Below are 21751 nucleotides of genomic sequence, written 5' to 3' on the forward strand. Positions count from 1 at the left end.
TGAAAGAGTAAAAAAAAAGGTGAGAATGAAGAAACTCTGGGGTATTATTTTATTAGCCATGAGCACAGTGGCTCTGTCAGCAAATGTCTGTAGGCTCAGCCTTTTATTTAGGAGTGGGTATTTTGGAAATGGTGTCAAGATATCCCTTCAGTCTGCTGTCTGTGCGTTTCACCTCCCTTTACATCAACATACTAAGCCAGCTCAGGCTTCAGAAAATAGATCTATTTGCTGAAATAAATAGCCTGCAAGGTATATTTGGCTCTAGCCTAGGTAACAGGAGTGTGTTTGTGAATCGAATGTTACAGTGTGAAGGAAACTGCAGCTGGGTACGATGTCAGCGTGCAGTTGTCACCAATGAATCACATATAGGTGAAGCCTGGGCTTCTGGGGAATCCCAGGGATCAGGCAGGCTTTTGGCCAATGCTTGCAGCAGATCTGCATGTGAAGGAAATACCCCCTTAGCAGCTGATGGGTGGCCAGCCCTGCCACACACTTGCCCTTGTACTTTGTCACAGGGGTTTGGTTTCTATCCTGAGTTAGTATGCATCTCTGGAGCTCTTTTTGAGACAGGAGATTGATCTCCTCCAGCAAAAGTCAAGGGCTTCAGGCATCCCGAAGCATCCTTGGATTAAACAAGATGTCTTCCTGTTAGATAGCACCAGTTTAGGGAGATGCATTCCTCTGTAAGAGGTTCTGACCACCCAGTGTTCTGACCATGTCCTAAGATATATAAGGAAGTTTCCTTTTAATGGTGCATGGGTTCTTCCTATGGAGTTTAATCAGCTGCTGTGGCTGGCTGTACTGTGCTCCAGCATGGACAGACGGACAGTACCTCACAATGAAGTCTGAGTGCGCGCTCTGCATGATCTGCTTCTCCGAGCGGATGTGCTCCTGCTGCCTCGTGTCCACTATGTGACGTTTCTTCAGGATTTTCATCGCAAACGTCTTCGTCTCTTCACTTTTCAACTGGACCTTGGGTAAAGTAGGCAAATATGCTGGTTAGAAGCAGAGCGCTAAGCTACCTGCATGGGCCCACCACCCTACCTTCAGGAAAGTTTAAAACCAAATTTCCTGCTTGGAAAGCACCACATAGTTGAACAAGAGCTTGGCTGTAAAACCAGATTTCTCAAACCATTGCTACTATACCCAGGTAATGCTGATTGCTACTAGGGTATGCTGTTAAGTTGAAAAACCATTTCCAAAACTCATTGTTGAAGGTAAGACACAAGTGTCAGCATTTCTCTCAAGTCAGAAGATGTTTCTAGCTAAAGTACAGCTTTCATAAAGCCTCCTATAAGTAGTAACACATGCACTGACTCTGGCCGGGCAATGCAGTCCTTGGATGTTTTTAATGGATGAGTAGAGCTGGCTTTATAACTGCACCGCTTTGTCACGTCTTTACTTTTAACCTTAAGCCTCAGCCACCTATTTTTAGCCCAAATTCCGGAGACGAGGCTGAAGGGAGCTGTTTGCTTGTCCACCAGTGTTACCCCGGTAACTTCTGAGCCTCGAGTCATTCCCAGCTCTGAGCAACAGGTAGGAATCCCCGGAAGAATTACAACTGAGTCACCCTTTCCATTTTGGACATCCCCTCTTGTCGCTGAATCGTAGAATATCCCAAGTTGGCAGAAAAGAACAAGGACCATCAAGTCCAGCTCTGGGCTCCACACGGCACCACCCGAACCCTATATCTGAGGACAGTGCTCAGACAGTCCCTGAGCTCCAGCACTCAGGGCTCTGCCCACTGCCCTGTGCAGCTCGTTCCATGCCCAGTGCCCTCTGGGGCAGAGCTTTTCCCTCAGCCTGCCTCCCCACACTAGCAAACAAGAGAACCTCATCCCATCACCTACCAAGCCTCTTAAATAGCTCACATCACCACCGCAGACCTTGTTATTGCCTGCGAGAAACAAAGCTGCACAACTTCACAATGTGTGGTTTGTATGACACTGTTTAGGACTGTGGAACCAGTGAACCAGGAAAGAAGACTGATGCTGTACAATGATGCTCTGCTGTACAACAGTGTGTTTTGACCACAGGTCAAAGCAGAATGAAGTTCTGCGTTTAATGCAGTCTGAAGATTATAGAAATGGCTTTGGTTTGGGGTTAGGGCTTCATTTTAGTTTCTTTCATTTTGGATAAATAACAAATGAACTTTAGTACAACTGCTTGAGCAAAGTTATTTGACACTGATCTAAATCAAAGCAGGCTGTTTGATGGAAGCGGGGAGATTAGGGAGGTGACAGAGGGTAAGAAACAATAATGAAGTAAGGAACAACTTAGGCTGGCTGCAATTTACCAAATCTTGAAAAAAAAAATAGTTTTTACTATGATAAAAATATACTTCTGGAGAACTTATCCCTCTTGCTTTTGATGGCAGTTTGGATTGAATGGATTTCTCTTCAGATTCACCCATCCATTGAAGTGAATCAGATGCCAAGAAAACTACTTCAAGCAAGAGTCCATGCAAATCCATATCATGTATTACAGATCAAATCTGTTTTCTTTTAGCATGTATTTTTCACAGTTAGAGACAAACAATAAGTAAATATGAGAGCCAAGAAAGTAGCTCTGCTGGCAAATCTGAATACTTCTCAGGCAATCTAAACAGGAAGCATTGTTAATAAAATTATATTTAGTGCTTCTAAACTTACTCAGAACACAAATCCCCAGTTCTCTAATGTTAATCTTTATTAGACGTCAGTGTTAAAAATAAACACGACAGCCGGGTGGAGTCTCAGATCGCTGCATTCCGAAATTACAGAATAAAGGTTAATATGAACGAATCTCAATTTGTCCATTTCTGCTGCATCATTTTAATGCCAAAGGTTCTGACTGCTATTTCTTCCTTTAAAAAATAAAGAAATCTGAACAAATCCCTGTTTATTCAGGGATGCCTGGGCTCTAAGAAAGAGCCTGCTTTCCTATACATGTATACCTCCAAAAGAAGTACAGGAAAAGAAATTACTATAAGGAAGTTCAAGGAACGATTGAGTGTTGTGCTGAGAGACATGGTTTAGTGGGAGCTATTGGTAATAGGTGAACGGTTGGACTGGATTGTCATTTAGGTCTTTTCCAACCTTGGTGATTCTATGATTCTACGAAGCAAAAGGCAGTATTTGTAATTCAGTGTTTTATAATGTTATCACTGCCATAAATGTTTAAATATAGAACAAACATGCGACCACAACTAGCTAATGCAGTACTCTGTCCTTATGCCACAAGAGAATTTGATAAATTTTCCATTGCTACTCATGATGTGCTTCATAATGCAGAGGATTTACAAGAGTTTGAGAACATGGGAGGATTAATTTGCATTAAATGTGCTGATGCGCTGAAACATACCACTGAGGTACTGAGTCTAAGGCTTACATTTTGGATCATCCTCCTCCCTATGTTCTTCTCTGAGCTCGTTGTCCACATGGACAATGAATCCTGCAGACTTCTTCTTCAACATGCCTTCCCTTTGGTATGAGGTTTCTGCTGCCACTGTTGAATGTGATAACTGCAGTGATGGCTTTTACAATGTACAAGTCATTTTACTCTTCCTATAAACATTAATTTTTAATATTTAGCTCCTGATAATTTATAGAAAAAGAAAAACAAAACAAAACATGACTAACCTTAATCTCATTTCAAAAGTGGAAAAAAAAATCCAGAGGCTACCTGGACTTTTTACTCCAAAAGACAAGATTCATGTTGAGATGCTGAGAATGGGCTAAGAACACCCTGTCCTTCAAACGTAATGAAGAAAAAAAAGGCACATGAAGCCACAAAACCACAAAGATTTTGTCTCCCAGCTCAGAAGGAGGTGGATATGCCAGGCAGGAAGCTCAGGCTTCCAAACAAACCCACCACAAAAATCTCTTAAATGCTTAAGAGAAGAGGAAAAGCACGCCGTTTTCCAAGGCCGGCAGCTTGCAAAGGAGCCATCTCTGCTACACACTCAGGAGATCAGAGCTGACACAATTTGAAGAAACATCTTAAATATCAAAGGCCCCAGGACTATTGATTTGGTGGAGACCCGCTGGAGCCTTCGGTTTCTCAATCATTCTTCGTTGCGATGGCTGACACAGAGTAACCACCAGCCTCTATCTTTCTCTGGGTTTTCTTTTTTTGCAAGTAAAAAGAATTTCTGCCCCCTTCTCTCTGTTTTTCACTCCACTCCTCACTCTGTCTTTCAATACTCATTGCCTTTTCACCAGTGCAAAAATCTCCACAATGATCTCTCTGGGAGACACTCTGCAGTAGTGGTAGGGCAAAAGACCATGATTAAATAAAGCCAAACACCACAATGAAGAAGTGATGTACAAAACCAGAGACAGGAGAGGTAAAATTGATTGGAACAGGCCATTTTGCAGGATTCTTATGCAGGAAATGATCTGCATCCCAGTGACAAAAATAACAGCAGAAATCTTGTTTATAACTAAATGAGTCAATTTTTGAAGCAAAATATAATAAAAAAGAAATAGTTGTTTTTTGTTTTTATTTTATTTTTTTTTTTTGCACATATAGGTATTTTACCTACATGCATAAAATAAATATGTAAATGTACATAAATACATGCCTTTTTTTTGCAATATATTCTGGTCCAAATGCTGCAGTGATGGGAGAGATGGGATATCACAGTCAGATATGGAACCACAGCTGCCCCACTCTGTAGGTACTAACTGGGAAGGCTACATGGGAACAATTAGAGTCCTATCTTTATCACAGAATCATAGAAAGGATAGGAAAAGATGCAAAAATGGGTGAGGAGAGAACAGGAAGTGGAGAAAGAGAATGAAAACAACTAAGACAACAGAAGAGATCCAGTCTCCCTTCCTTATTTCTTAAGGGCTTTTCCTGTGCTCTCTGGGCTTATATAGAAATACCAGAGCCACTCAAAAAATGTTGCTTTGCTTTATGATGTACAAACTTTTGTAGCTTCTGAAATGCAGTGCGTTCAAGGCCTGATTTGTTAACACAGCTATAATTCACTTACAAATGAATATGGTTTTACCTTAGTGACTTTTCAGGCTTTTTGGGAAAACAGATACAACATCCAAGCCTCAAAGGAAAGAGCAAATGCATGTATCTGTGTGTTTCTTATCCTTCCTCTTTCTGTTTCTTTCTCCCCCATCATAAATTTATCTCTCTCTCTGTATGTTTATTTATAATAAATCATATTTGTATGTGCATTATATAAAATTCACAATGTTAGCAATTTCTGTGCAACTTCAGTGAGAACTGAAAAGATCAAATATAAGCTGACCTTTACACTTTGATAAATATTCACCAGAATGTAGAACAAGCCCCAAAAGAAGGTTTGACTCTCAATGAAGATGAGTGAGGTGCCTCAGCCTCATCACATTCCAGAGGTAGACTGAGGACATACTATTTTGACTGCCTTGCCTTCTGTTCCTGTAATACCTCCTTGGAGGAGCAGACCATAAAGAATGTCTCTTGAATTCCCCTTTATTGCAGATGTTGTGTCTCTGGGTTGCAGTTCTTACTTGGCTGTGGGTTTTCCAAGAAGCCCTATGATTGTGCATTTTTTTCTACAGAGCTGCTACAGATGTGATACTCTTGTCCAGACACAGCCGTGAAAGACATGAAAGAGCAACAGACCCATCTACATGAAAGCAGGCTCTTAATCCTTCCTTCAGTTTTGCAGCTAAAATTAAAGTTACACTGAAAAATCCCCAGATTCTAACAGACAGGATGGATGTATTTGAGCATGAACTTTTCCAGCTTCTGGACACTAGGATCACAAAAACTTTGCTCATAAGCTTCAGAGTGTTCTGCTAATCCTCAGCGCAGCTGGCCTGGCTCCTAGCTAAATGAGAACATACAGTGAGCAGAGTTTTCAGGAGTAAAAATATTTATTTTACTCTGGAGATGTGGCTTTTCCTAAATGCTCAGTGATTCTTTAGGAGCTGCCCACAGCCTTTTCTTGCATACCTCGTGTACCTCACTCACAAGCAAGTTCTTGTTGCTTCTGTGTGCTGCTGAACACCCCCTGTGGGCACAGTGGTAACTTGATATCAACAACTTTAGGCACTTTCCCATAGGACTTTTCCTAGCTGCAGCATGTGTGCAATATTTGGGAGGGATGTAGAAATCAGTGCTATCATGAAATTTGAGTATCTTTGTGTCACAGCTTCGGAGCTGAAGTGCAAATACTTTTGCTTGCTAGGCATGTAGAGGGTCCTTTATTTTCCAGATAGTTGCATCTGAACCAACAAAAATAGCAGCAGCTGTTGCTGAGTGCAGCACTTGGGTTGCACACAGGCTAAGGAGAAAGCAAACTGAGATCCCCTAATCCCAACAGCTGAGCTGCTGCATCAACCAAGTGGAGGCTCTTCCCCTTAGCAGAAGAGTACAACATGTTTTTAGTGTTTTTATGTTCTCTCAGGACGATACAGACTTCCTCATAATAGTATTTGCTGTCTCACACCTTGCTTTTACATTTGACAGAATTTGTTGTTAATAGGAAACTGGGGAAATATCTTGCACATATTTATGATTCAAAGTATTTCAGATGACTTCATTAAGAACATCTTTAGGTAAGACTCAGCTGCTCTCCTGACCTAAGGCTCAGAGAGAAATTGTATCATGCATTACCAAACCATAACAAGCAGGCTACCCTGTGCTTCTTCCTATATCCTTTCCATCTTGTGCATCACGTCATATGAACAAGTTTTTTTGTTAGCTCCATGCTCACATCTGTTGGAAGAAGATGTGGGTTAAGCATGTGCTTTTTGGGGCCCATGTGTGAACAGGCATGGTGATTGCACTGGATAAGGCCGGAGACTTAAACAAATGATCTCAAGATGAAAAACTAATCAAAGCGTGAAAAGTAAGTTTTAGGGATACGCCAAATTTTGAAGGCTGAATCAAGAATGAATTGTGAATGGGCAGCAGAGTGGAAAGTGTCCATGCTGGTGTCCTTGTTTGCTTTGAGAACATCTGGATTCAACTGGTTGGGAAGCCACTAGCACACCCCACCACAAAGCACAATCTGAGTGCTATGGGACTCCAAGGGAAAACAAATAGCAGAATTATGGTCTACGAGTACACGTAAGTAAACACAAAATCTGTAACTCTAAGTTTTGATCCCCGTCCTGAAAATTGCTATGCAGCTCTTGACAACATGTACAATTAAATTTTTTATAAGCAAGGACATCGGGAAACAGCTTAAAACCGGAGCCTTTCTCTAAACCCCAGAGGTAAATATTATATTTCAAACATGTCTAGAAGGAAAAGGCTAAAACCTGTGAGGAATGTAAACTGTTTCATGCATAAAATAATTTCAATAAAAAGCAAATATCAGAATAAGGGTTCTATAGCTAAAATGTGTTAAACCTAATGGAAACATTCACTACTGTGGTTTCTGGAAAAGACCTAAAGCCTCCAATGCTGTGCATGATTTTGTCCACACTCCTGAGTTTGACCCAAAATGGCACCTATTTTTATGTCTTACTCCTACCTTCAGACTGAGCCCAAGCCTTCAGCTTCACAGCTTGTATCCTCATGAGGACTCTGAGGCTGTTTGATGGGCTACAAATTGCATCTTATTTTTCCAGCACTTGGCAGCATCCCTTCCATTAAACAGACAAGCCCCAACAATACCATATCACAGAATGGTATTGGGTTGGAAGGGACCTCAAAGATCATCTAGTTCCAACCTCCCTGCTGCCGACAGTGAAATATGTTTCAATCTACAAAGCAATACTTGCTCAGCTTTATTCAAACCCATAAAGAATTAAAAATTAAGGTAAAAATAAAGAAAAAAAGAATTGTTGCCATCTTCCATTCCCACCTGAGAGCATTGTCTAAAAGTTCCAAATGAATGCTCTGCACATAGTCAAGAAGAAAAAGAATTGGTCAAATCTTTAAAAGGAGCATTTTTTTCTCAGCTCCACAGCAGTAACTTCACTGTCATCTGAATGTAGGATTTGCTCAGGTGCACGGTCTTCAAATCCTTCACTATAACATCAATTTTCTCACCTTGACTCATATTCAGTCTTTCAAAAGGAAGGAGGCCAAAGGATTTTTAACAATTAAAAAATAAATATCTCAAAGAGCTAAAAGAGAAGACTGATCTCCATAATGAGAAGCTTCATAACAGCTATAACAAAACAGCAGCTACAGAATTGGAAATTTCCACTAATTGTGGATGTGTCCGAATTACACATCTGTCACTCTACTGGAAGACAATTACAGGGTATTTTTCTTTGCCATCCAATTAATTCACTAATGCTTTTGTTTACAAAAAAAAATTAAAAAAAAAATAAGGCTAGAGGCTATAATAAATTTGACTGCACTACATCATCTGTGGCTAGATTTTTCTTAAAACATAAATAAAAATGAAAAATGCCATACTATCCATTTAAGAAAGGTCTCACATGCCCCTAGTGAAATGTGGCAGAAGTCAAAGCTTGTTTTTGCTGTGTCTTTATTAATTTCCATGTTACAAATGAATTTAGTTTTTAGTGTCCATCATTAAGCTGATGTGATGCTCTGAGGAGGACTTCAAAGGCATCTGTCTAGTGTATAGCACCGTTAACTGCTTTCATTAATGGCTTGGATAATAAAATAAGAAGAATATTATTAGCTTGGTGCATACTAAAGCCAAGCCAGAGAGCACGATAAGTGCTTTTGAGAAGAGCAAGGGAATTCAATTTGAATTTTACAAATTGCAGTGATGGCCTGAAATAAAAGGGACACAGTTCAGTCACAGCACAAGCACTTTGTTGCAGTTGTCCTGCTTGGCCTGACCATGGGAAGGCACAGGTTAGATGAAAGCACCTAGTTTGGGGTACTTCTAAAAGAAGGAAAAAACATCTAGGAAGTGAGTAAACATGACAACTGCTGTCACTGGTAAAACTCAAAAGAACACTTATCCTTCCTAAAGATTATTATTTTAGTGATAACAATCTTATGTGATAGTATTCATGGGGCAACAGTCTTCAAACATACACAACCATACTGCAAGGAAAAAGAAGAAACTGCCTCCAAGTCTGCTTGAGATAAGGCCAACTTAGGCTGGCTAGAGATGGGAGGTGTTAAATGTCAGCGAGGCTTTTCTTGCAGCAAGGAATGGGTAGGCACTGGGATAACTTGATTTGGGAACTTCATCTCCTACAAACTTTCAATGACATATTATTGGAGACTTGTGTTTGATTCTGCCATCAGGTTATGGGCAATCCCTTTAGATCCCTTCCCACCTGAAATATGTGCTGGAAGTGCCATTGACTTCTGCAACACCACTGAATATCTGAAGTGTTCTGTCAAGCCAGAGCTAAGTGCTGGGCTCGTCCTTAGTCTGCCGGCTCCCACCATTGCTTTCAGAATGCCCCAAGCCATGTGACTGGGTGTGAAAGAATTGTATTTGTGCAATTTTATAATAACAGGAGCAATTGAAAATCTCCTTTCTCCATCTGAGAGATTGCTTAAAGCAATAACTGAGCATGTCAATCGAGGCAAGACATGGCTGCAGGCCTGGGCTGATTTTTAGGCTACCTGTGCTCAGCCATCACCTACATGAACCGATTTCTGAGCAGTAATGACTCTAACCCTGTACAATCAGACACCCTGATACATTTATTTCAGAGCTGTCTAATATAATCTTGATTTAAATCCAGAACACCTGATGTGGAACAGATGATTAGAAATAAAGGGCTTACATTCTTTAAAAGGAAATTAAAGAACAAAGACAAGAGCAATAAAGCCCAGGAGAGATGATTTATGAAGGCTGAGCACACCTGACCTACATCTCCATGCTCTGCAACGTGGTGCTTTGCAGGACACAAACCCAAGACAATAAACTCATTTATTACTATAATGTGTTATTGAGGTGTTCAGATCTCAACATAGAAGATATTCAGCTGACACAGTGCTCAGAAAACGAGTAGCAAAAAATAGTGGATGCCCTCAGTTAATCCGTGCTATGAAAACCAAGGAGCCCAGTCCTATTATTCCCCTTCTGCTGTTCTAAGGATGGAAAAGCAGGAGAGCTGCCCCAGGAATGTGGCACCAGGCAGCCCAGGCAGGCTGTGGGCTCCCAAAGCTGCCTGAAGCTGTGGCAAAATCCAGCTGCACAGGAAGATGCAGAACAACATCTGTAAGGACGAGGCATGTCATAGAGGCATCAGATAGCCATTAAAAATCCTAGCCAACTAAATACGTACAGAAGCAATGCAAAGTTGCTGGAAATTTTTTCTTGATATACAGAAAGTAAAATGACCTAGAAAAGGTCCCACAAAGAGATGTGCTTACTAGGACAGGCCACAAGAGACCATAAGGGATAAGCTTTCTACTAGAGGAATAAAATTAAGACAAAAAGATATTTCCAAGTGTCATCTCCACATAATTGAAAATTGCTTAAATAACAGGCTGTCTGGTCTAAAACACACATACCAGCATTTAAATTCACTGATGGGATGAACTCTGAAGACAGGCAGCATTCACAGTGGTGTCCGGAATACCAAAGCTTATTTACACAAACCACACCTGAGCACTAAAACGCAGGCAAATGGGAGCATTGTTTGGCTCTGGCCAGCAAAGCCAAGCCCAGACATTCCAGCTTGCAGCCAGACACCACCAGCTTCAAGGGTATGCAGATGCCCAGGGGCTTGCCTACAGCAAAGCTATAAAAACCCTCTTCCCTAAAACGCACTCGGAAAAGTGCAAGAAATTGGAATGTTTCCCAGGAAAAAATTCCAGCACTGCTGTGCACTAATACACTCAAGGAATAAAAGAATCAGGTCCTGCGCTACACTTACCATGAGTCTTACAGCCTTATGGCCATAAAGCATATTTTCTGTACAGAAAGTGTATAGAATTGTACAAAGACGCACACTGCAATTCTAGGCTCAGTTTTGATTAAAGTAATAGATTCTTGGTTTGATAACGTGATGACTTTGCTTTCTAGTACTGAAACAGTAATTTGGAAAAGCAATTAGCTTTTTAAAGCCAAGAGAGTATTAAAATAGCTTTCCTTGGTAATGAAGAAAAATAATGAAATCCAGAGTGTTAAGCTAAGCTTTTCAGCATTTTCATCTTTCTGTGCATAATTCAGTATTAGTTAGGAACTGCTACAGTCTCTTTAGCAGAAGGATAGGACTGTTTAGTGATGTAATCCATCTTTTTTCTTAAGTAACTGAAGTCTCAAGAACTGTAATTTAAGGTTGTCTCTCCACACAGCACTCCTAGTGACTAAGTGCATGTCTCTATCATGCACCCTTCAGGAACAGTACCCACAGAAGCCCTTTGGTTCCTCATTCACATCTTCCTCTTCCCCACCTCCTTTCTATCGATTACCAAAACATTTTTCCCACTTCTATTTCTGTCCTCCCTCCTGCACATGGTAGGATCACAATGCAGGGAACAACTGTCACCACTCCGCACAAGAAATTTCAGTGCTACCAACAAAGTGACAACAGCAGACCTATATCATCTTAGAGCTTACAAATTAACTCTGAATGCAGCCTGAGGTAGAGGACTCATGACCACCACCAACACAGTCCAATTTTCACATCTGTGTGGCTTTAGGGTACCTGGAGCAACCTCTCATGATAACAACCTCATGTATCCTCCCCTGTGGTACTCAAAGTTTGACAATACACCTCCAAAATAAAAGTTAGAAATGAAAATAAACCTAGCAAGCCTCTTCCCAAGCTTCAAAACAAGCACTGGGTCCCTCGCTACAGGTTAAGTGGGGCTGAGAAGCTGATGCTGTTGCTAACTTGGGAAACAAACCTCCTGAGCTTTATGATATGGAAAGGCCTTCAGGAGGGAGATTCACAGCAACCTGAATTAAACTCTTGCTCTGAAGTGGCCTCGGCAGCAGAAGGCTATAGAAGGAGCAGGGAAAGGACATGAGTGACTGCCTTCCAAAAAACAGCTGTTAATATTAAATCAATAAACACATGATAAAGGAAAGCAAAAACCTGGGGAGGAGCCAAAGCTCTCATTGACGTCCTCTCTTCTGCATTGTTTTGCATAAAACCAAATAGGAAAAGTTAGAAATTAATCACATACAAGACTGAGTTGGACTTTTTTAACATAGAATTTACCCCTCACATCAGGAATAATTATCAAAACTCTTATTCTGCAGGTTTTGAGGGGGCATAACATAAAAAGGTGCTTCAAGCTCCCATACAACTGCAAAGTGAGGATTTTCAATGAATTTTGTGATGGCAGCAATAACTGCTCACTTTTCTACCCCTGACTTACAGGAGATCCTAACACACGGTACTGGTGTTCAGTATCAGAAAGTCCTCCTTGGATAATGCACTGATGTAAACTAAGCTATATATTTCTATAATAAATTTCTGTATTACAAGTGAGCACAGAATGGTTGCCTTTCTGGTCTCCTGCTGCTCAGACTTTGCTTTTCATGAAGACTGTATAGCTCTAAATCCAAGCAGAGCAAAAAGCAAGCTTTGTTTTTGCCTTCCCACAAAAATTCAGCAAAGAACACTTTGCTGTCAATTGTTATTACAGTTCAGACATTGAAGCTACATCTACATCTAGACCTGAATCAGAAACTGCTCAGAGGAGCATCAGACAATCATTCCAGTTTTGGCTACGTAAGATTTTAGGTTTCTCTTTTCAATTTTAATACTGTATGACTATTCAGGTTCTTGTTAAATGGCAGTCAGTGTCATAAACAGTTCTGCTTCAGTGTGTGTCCGCTTGGAGAGAAAAGACACGGACCCCTCTCTCCTGAAATGAGCACATAGATTTGTCATAATTACCGCGGAGTGTTTATTCATTCAATTGTATCTACCCAGGAATAGGATTGAGCTTTCTTCAAACAAACAAACCCCCACAGTACTGGTTCCAGAACACACAAAGTTCAGAGAAGAAAAGGTTACCTACCAGTTCAACTCGTCCGAAACCTCCGACTCCAAGGGTGTCAATGATGTTGAAATCAGACAGTTTCAGGTTGGCGAAGAAGGCAGCTTCGGCTTCATATCTGGATTTTTTTATGCGAAAAAATGGAAATTTCTTAGAGGTGCAAACATGAGTACTGCGCAATACTGTACCCGCATGGCATGAGTGTGGAACAGCGTTTACCTGCTTAATTTCCATCTTATCTCTTAGAGTTTGCTTTTATTCACGCTCATCGTTTCACTGGTCCCAATTAGAGCGTAACTCCAATTTGCAAAGTGAGAGAAGCAAACGTACCTACTGCATGTCTACAATGCACATATCTGGTACTGTAATTCAGCTCCAGCTACCCAACAAACACTACATATTAACATTTTCTGTTATCTTCTTGCGAAGAGAGGGTTGGCTTTTTTTTTGAGTATTTTTGGAAGAAAAGTCTCTTGTATGAGTTTCTCTTATCCACAGGCCGGCAGTACTTTCTATAAATGTTTATTGAAAGTGGCAAGATCATTAAGGTCCCTGGAGAGAAATCACAGCCAGGTTTTATGAAATCGGATCCGATAAGCTGAGGGCTGGTGTGCAAATGCCTGAAATGAATGACTTCAGTCACATATTAACATTCCTACAAGGATATCTTCACTTCTTTTCCTTCTATAAACTCAACTTGGAGTAGAAATTCCAGCCCAGGAGGTCCCAAAATCCAGATGCTCTCTCTTTAGCTCATGTGCAACTGGCTCGTAACAGAAGTTCACAAAGTTCTTAACTAGGGAAGCATGCAAATGCAACACATGCAAGCCTGCCAAAATAAGCTTCCCATGACTATCCTCATGAATATGATTCCTCAAAAATAGCTCCTTGTCAAGGTTTGTGGTATTTTTAGAAAAGCTCGGAGGGGAAATGGATGATCAGGATCCACCCACTCCATAAAGTTTGACATTCAGCTGCTGGAGGAGTCCCCGGGCATGTACAACCTTTGGCTCATCAGTGACACAGACTTGTATGGGAAAAGAGCACTGATGGTATCATGAAGAGAGGCATGGAAGGTGCAAAGGGACTTGCAAACGCAGTTTTCTATCTTTAGATTATTATCTTGCAATTAACAGACAGGTCGTAATCTACTATTTCAGCCAAACACTTCATTTCAGCATGATAAACACTAGAGCAAAGGTAAAATATCATAGGGTTAGCCATGAGCTATCTGTCTTTCTAACATATTTGATCTATCATGTCTGTCTCTGATATAATTCAGTAATGGGATGGCATTGATTTGCTGACTTACTCCCTTCCAAGCAACTTCTTTATTCTATTTACAACTGGGGGAGAAAGTGGGAAAAAACATTTGTGGTGAAAGAGTAAAATAAAGTGAGGTGTCACAAAAGGTGAGAGATCACATAGAAAAGCCTGAAAAACAATGTAATAAAGCACAGTTTTATCTTGGGGGGTGGGGTACTGTCAACAAACTAGATAAGCTCTGCTTTATTATTTATACTGTCACCAGATCCCCTTAGTGCCCTTGCTCCTGTGACCACAGCAGGCTGACCGCATCCGATTTTGGAAAGTAATCAGCTCTGAGCCCGCTTTGAACTTGGGATAACCTTGAGCACCACAACTGCTTATTGATCACTTCACTCTGATCATGAGGTGCGTGCATATTAAGCCCAGAGCTGAAAGAAGCACTGCTAAGTGAAAGACACATTGGTACGTTCTCTTCTAAATCAAAAAAGACACATCATTTAAAGGGTGACAGTGCAACAAGATCGGATCTAATTTTAATGATGAATGTATAGACAGCGTATGAGTTATCTTCTGCTTTCCTGACCAGTTAAATACCTCTAATGATTTATAATTGCTAGAAAGATGAAACCCCAGCTTGGAAAATTTCCATTCAACATCAGAACTGCTTGTCAAAAAAGCCCTGTGTCAAATTCGCCCGAGGCTTGGGATGCTGGGTGAAGGCATCCTTCATGCTTGGGGAGGTAGGGAACCAGCCACCCCATCTTCTCTGCTGGGCAAGCAGTGAGGATTGCTCAATGCTGAGCAAGGAGAGGACGGGACATGCAAAAATGCAGCATATCAGAAGGGCTAGGGCCTCCAAATACAGGAAGGAAGGAAGAAAATTATCCTGAGTGATGGCTATACAAAGATGATGCACAGCACACATCATGTGACATGATAGGACAAAAGTAGGTAAAACGTGCCCCTGCACTGGCAGGCAATGAAGCCAACAAAACAAATTGGATGCAGTTTTCTAGGCAAACAAAAGAAATTCAGAAAATATATAGTGGGGGGAAAAAAAGTGTGAAATCAAGCATGGAAACTCTTCACATGCTTACTAATGGCAGTCACAGCTGAATTCTGTTTTATCCTCTGCAACAAAGGTCAAAGCCCCCTTTCAAATCAAACTCCTACAGACTAACAAACAGGAGATACATACTTCAGTCCTGGAAAGCTTAAATCTCTTCAGTCCTTTAAATAATAAGTTTTCAAGTTTTAATATTCTCAAGTAATCTAATAAATGAAAAGGCAGAGCATAATTCTCATCCTAAAACTTTGAATACATATTCAACTGTCACATTTCAACTTTGTTCATTTGAGCACATCGCTCTCTAAACAAAAACTACCAGGGCTTTGTAGCATGCCCTTTATAAAGATCTAGGGAAAAATATAAGGGATATCTTATTTTTAACCTACAAAACATTGGGAGAAGCAGTGCAAAGAAATACAGAAATAGACAAAAAATATTGGTGTGTCCATAGGAATATGCTGCACTCAGAGGACATTTGGCATATTTTCTGGGAACATAATAGAGATAGGATGAATGGCAGAGAAGGTCTGATCAGACCTGCAAGCCGATGGGGAAACAACACAGCATTCTGTGGGAAAAATATCTGTGTGTCAGGTCAGGGCATATTCACTCTGGGCACTGCTTTGCAGATGCCATGGTCTCTTCCCATCTGGTACTGAGAAGTCTAATGAGCAAGGCTTGTTCCGAATACTATAAGTAAGAAGCCACATAAAGGTAATGTGAAATTTGTTAGAGAGAGAGAGAGAAAAAATGTTTTTTTGATCTCTGGATGAGCTGGTGATTGAAAATATTCCTAAATTAAATTCCTACATTAATGACACACGCACCAAAAAACCCCCAAAACAAAAATAAAAACCCAGATACAGAGAACTTGCCAAAACAGAACATGATCCGAATAGCGAGGAATAACAAAAAAATCTGTGTTTCACAGAATCTTTGCAAAGTGCCTGCTCTCCTTTAGTAAAGAGCATTTATAATCAAGGCTGTGATTTTCAGAAGAGCAAGGTAGCAGCTCCCACTGCACTCTTATTGGGGTTCTTTTAACAGTGTTTTGTGACCTACCCTACAGAACTAGCCTGACCAGGGCTCACAGTTCACTCCTGCAGCTAACAGGAGAGGTATCTTTCCCACTGGGAATTGCAGAGACAGGAGGAAGTGATCACAGTGAGGTCACATGTGAGCATCATGCCGAGCCTACCAAGTTCTTCTGCAAGGTTTCCTGCAAATCTAAGTGACAGTAATAACTACTGAAATCTCATTCGAACAACAGTTTGCAATGAAAACTAGAGTTCTCCTATGGAAGAGCTGGGGTGTGGTACCACTATTTCTCTCTCTCCAAATAATACAAATACCCTTAAGGAGTCACTGATTATAAAAGGACTTGATGTTAGCTCATCTTCAGTGTGGACAGCCATTACATGTGAGAAAGCAGAGTTCCCAGGGAGATCATGAGTAAATGCCACTCTGCACATGTCCTTTACTTTGAAAAAGCAGCACTGGTGCCACAGCTGAAGCTTTCGGGCAATGCCTGTTATTCAGAGCAGGAAAGGAAAACATGTGGCTTTCTGCACTGCTGGAAATTTCCAACCATTTTAATAAGCAATTGCTTCACAGGACAATTATGACTTTGAAATACATTTCAAGCTCTTCTTCCCAAAACTATAAATGAAAAAAAATAACTAAGCAAATAAATAAAAAAGCATCATAACTAGGCAGCTAAAAAGAATAGAAGAAAAAATGATGGGGAACAAAGGTTTGTAATCACCCAACTGCTCAGTTTTACTAAACCAGCTCATGATTCCTATCACATGAACTAAATGTGTTGGGAAACATTAGACATCTGTTACCAAACAGTCATCTTGATATAAAACTTGGCTTCTCTCCACCTGCGTGCTGCCAACTAGATGTAAATTGTAACCAAATGGGAACCAACCACCAGCTCCTCCATAAGCAAACATAGTAATTTTGGTTGGATAAAAATCAGGATTTTGGAGCCTTCCTCACTGAGAGAAACACTTGTTCATTTGACAGCTATTTTGTTGGCCTTACACTCAGTTTTGTTGGTCCAGTTACTATAGCACCCATCGTAGAGGCAATGCTCTTTCACAAATAGAAATACAGAATCTCTGCAAAGACCTGAATAACCTGAGTTGCAATGGTTGGATAGCGATGATCAGCTCCAGCCTGCAAGAAAGCACATGTCCAATGAGCCTGAGAGCCACAAGTGGGGATGGGGGAAAAGTCTCACAAAAGCAAGCTGTGCTTTGGTGACTGCTAAATTAGAGTTTTATCTCAGCGCATCTCCACATCATTCTTGCAATACAGCTAATTTCTTTATAGCATTCTACTACAACTGATGCTGCACTTTAAGAAATGAGACTGTAGTAAGTGCAAGATAAAGCTGCCTCAAATTGTCACTGCTGTCACTACTTCTTTCTGTACCCCCTGAACATACACGTTTTAGCACTGGCGAAATAACCAACCTGGGACTACTCGCGGCATCCAGCTGCTGTTTGGCTGACTGCTATCCTGAAGTCATGGAAAAAATTCTGTAGAGATTAATGCTATTAAGAGGGATGCAATTCCAAACATGAATGAAGAGTGGCAGAAGACATGGATCGGATTCACGTAACGAGGAGGCTTCATGTCTGAAAGCCATGCGAGGGAGAGTAGATGTGGCAAATGGTCCTACAGCTCCCAAGCCCTCCCTGGCCAGCCCTTTGCCTGCCTGCTATGATTGTTCCAAAAAGCAGGCATTTCAGAGTGATTTGGGATAACAGGAGGTCTATGAATGGTCATATGGGTGAAAGAGCAGTAAAAAGCACCTCATGCGTTTCCATGAGATCCTTACCTTCAGCTACGCCCTGTTTGTGTGGGGCTCAGAAGATTAGCCACAGACAGAAGCATGGCAGCACAGCGACACTGTATTTTACACAACCAGCAAGATCCAGAGCCTGGAAATGCCTGAAAGCAAATTCTGGAGAGGCATTGAGAGCAAATCTCTATCCCTTTATGGTGCTGCCACTCCTCCTCTCAGAGGCCCCACCCCTGTGCAAAACACTTCTGTTCCAGGGTCTGATCAAGATGCAGCTCTATTGGAGTCAGCATGTACTTTGGGTAGGGAGATGCCCTTGGACAAACCCCCAAACCGAGGGTATGAAGCCAGAACCCTGTTGGTCAGACTGCAATCTGTCTGACCCCACAAGATGCAGAGCCAAAAGGGAGATGCTCATCCCCAAACTGCAGACAGGCAACAGTAGCAGAGAACAAGTATTTCTTGAGTACCCTCCCTCCCTCTGCATGGGAAACATCTATGTTCGGTGTTTCTCCCTCTGTCTTTCTCACGACATGCAATATACCTTTTTGTTTTCAAGTGTGCCTTTCAGATACGTGCTGCGATCAGCAAGAAGAAAAAATGAAAGAAAAAGACTGGTTTCTCACTTACTTTACCGTAATCACGTAACGCTACAGAAAAGCTAAATTCATTTCAAACTCCATCTCATTATTGCAATTTATTAGCACGTTCACAAATACATAATCACAAAATTATACCAGGACATCTCCATGAAGAGTGAAAGCAGCAAGACACTGATCAGAGACACCAAGCTGTTAGATAAAAGTACCAGCACCAAATGATGGTGGCTTGTCCCATCAGCAGTAACATTAGCCAGGGGCACCGACATGCCATCGTCCTAATCCCAAAGGGGATTTTCTGCTCTTCCACAGAGACACAGAGCTGAGGCAGGTTAGTATGTCCATAATTACTTTATAAGCATTATTTGCTAACTTAATGCTAACCCATTCCTGGGAGGGATGGGTGTTATCCACAGATCTTGACCTGTTAGGGTGGGGATTTTCTTGCAGCTGAGGATTTGCTGCCCTCAATCAGGGGAGAGCATGGAATAAAAACACTGATCTTCCATTCTTCTGTTTTGTTTTTTCCTAATTGCAAACGACACTGAAAAAATAAAAGCTATCTACCTATCTACAGATTCATGTGGCTGTATAACAATCTGCCTACAGCAACATGGAGATGCAGATCTATCTACAGATGCATGTAGACATATACCTACAGATACACGTAGTTCTACCTACATATATGCCTTTTACTTTTTCAGTGTTGTTTGCAATTAGAAAAAACTGAAGACTGAAGATCAATACATTGTTTTCCTCCTTGCTCTTCCTTGGTGGAGGGCAGCAAATCCTCAGTGGCAAGTCACCTGCAGGAAGACAAGTACAAGGAAGAAGTATGATAATAGTAACGTAGCTTCTCCTTAGTTCAGGTCTCCTTCCTCCAGACCACCTGTCTGAGGTCAGCAGTGCAGTGGCTTTAATTCCTGATTTAGCTGCTACCTCTTCTTTCTGCCTTATACCTTTAACTGAAAATCCAAATCAGAGGGATTTCATTTGGATTTTTAAAAGCAATGTGCTCGGGACAACCATGCAATTGGAAGCTGCAGCTGCATGGACAATTGCATTGAAAAGAAAGGTGGTCTTTCTTTTCAAGTTCATGCTGTCAGGGCTGTGAATTTCTCTTTGATCTTCCAGCACTTGAACTTGCAGCGTACTTGCCTTTAATGACTTTCAAATCAGGAGAAATAGCATACCTCCTGGTTTAGATTTTCTTACAGAAAGTGAGCATTTGAGTTGCAGCTAAAACAGACATTAAAGCTATGGCATCTCTAACTTCCTCTGGAAAGGGAAGGAGATCTGAAATTGAAAACATAAAGTTAAAAAAAAAAAAATCACCAGAGAAATGATCTTCCCCCTGTTTAAAAGTATGTTACTTTTCAATTAGAACCCTGCAACGTGAACACAGTGCTTATTAAGCTGTGCTCGTTGTGAGTTGTTCCAACAGTTAAGCAAATAAGAGATTTGTTTGAGTTATGGGGTTTTAAAGACTTTCTGTCACACAGAGGCCAATTTCCCTGAGAAATATAATTGAATGTACTCAAATACAGTTGGTTACAACAGTGGATAAAGACTTTCTCATCACCCAAGCTCTTTAAAAAAACCTTAACTTTTAAGCTAATATTGTTGAATTCCTAAATGTGACAAAAGCTTGGTAAGATCTTAAACCAATCACATCTATGTTTCTGTGCCTCCTGCCTAGCACAAGTGTGAGCTCTGCAGTGGGACCTTATCTGAACACAGGACATGTATGGAAGAACTTCATTAGGAAAAAAACAGACCAAGTTTATGGTTTTCCATACACCTATTAAAGGAATCCGTCCTCTTGCAACACAGGGCAGCGCATCACTTATTTAAAGTGCATCTACACACGCATATGTGTCTATGCTCACGATCAACTTGATCAGAAAAGAACCCACTTCTCTTCTCTTGCAGATGCAACAATCTGTTCTGAACGTGGGTGTATTTTGATCATCTGCCTCCTGTTATTACTACACAATACTATTTACTCATATGCCAGAAAGAATTTCCTTGGATGAACCTGAGATGATTTCTTCCCTTGCTGTTCTGATGAAACAATCTGCATAAGCAGTTTCTGTATCAACGATTTACAGGATTACTTTTACTTTTTTTTTTCTGTTAAACAGAAAAACAAGAAGGTTAACAGTGAAATACCTGCTAATAAAAACTCACGGCAAATGTCTGATTGCAGCGTAAAAGCCTGAACTGAAGCAGTTGCATACAGTTAGCAGTTCTCCAAACATCTCTTTTTCTTGCTGCCTAGATCACATCCATGAGAAATCTGACAGCTCTTGGTCTGGCTCTGGAAACAGGTGAGAAAACTCACAGGTCTGTTTCCAGAAGAATAAATGCATCACTTTTGACTGGCATATAAACCATCATCTGAGTGTGGGTTGACAACGCTGAATGTGAAGAAGAGTTCTTTCAACAGAGCACAAGATTATCAGGGTGCTTTTTAGGAAACCAAGTCCTTGGTTTTAAATGAAATTCAAAGGAAGGTGCAGGTAAAAACCCAAAGAGATATCTGAGTTTTGCTGGAACAATCACCAACAGGCTCAGGTCACTGTCAGCCTACCTGCTTGCTGTGCTGAGCTCTGAACTCCCACCATGTGTGAGGGCAGTGGGAAGCAGAGCAGCAACGTGCAGCACTGCTGTGCCCATAGAGAGCCCACCCAAACTACCTGCACTGCTTTGCAAATACCCTGCTGAACCCTGGTGGGTACTACATCAGTTCCATATCACAACTGTATCAGTGCTACTGACACATCACCAAAATGTGCTTTTGATCTTCTAGATCCATATAGTTCTCCCTTTCCCCTCCCCCTCCTCTAATGAAACAGCCCGATGCTTCCAATAAGACTTTCATTCAGAGTCCCACTTTGGAAAGTAACAAATCCACTTTTGTAATATGCCTAATGCCAAGAACATCCTGAAATAGTTCAAACAACAGTACAGACTTACAAAACCAGAACTTTGCTCAATTTTAGTTAAAAGGAGTGGAGGGAGGAAGTGGAGTATTCTTTCCTTTGGTGTTGTTTCCTGCTCTGTACAGTATTAAAAGACATTGCAAAAGGACTGGTTTCTTTTTTTTTTCTTTTTCTTCTAAAAAACAAGCAAGCAAACAAACAGAAAAAC

At 41.0% G+C, this 21751-nt stretch overlaps 1 protein-coding gene across 1 annotated transcript in view; it reads right to left on the reverse strand.

Annotated features, from left to right (window-relative positions):
• PRKG1 (protein kinase cGMP-dependent 1) overlaps positions 1–21751 on the reverse strand; it is a 304417-nt gene that overhangs the window by 12793 nt on the left and 269873 nt on the right. Inside the window, exons 10-11 of the mRNA XM_015866197.3 lie at positions 12868–12964; positions 833–972 (exon numbers count right to left, since the gene is read on the reverse strand). Coding sequence (XP_015721683.1) covers positions 833–972; positions 12868–12964 — 237 coding nt within the window. The remainder of the gene's footprint in view (positions 1–832; positions 973–12867; positions 12965–21751) is intronic.

Source organism: Coturnix japonica, chromosome 8 (assembly GCF_054131305.1).
Source record: "Coturnix japonica strain WE chromosome 8, WE-NBRP24, whole genome shotgun sequence".
Classification (NCBI taxonomy): domain Eukaryota; kingdom Metazoa; phylum Chordata; class Aves; order Galliformes; family Phasianidae; genus Coturnix; species Coturnix japonica.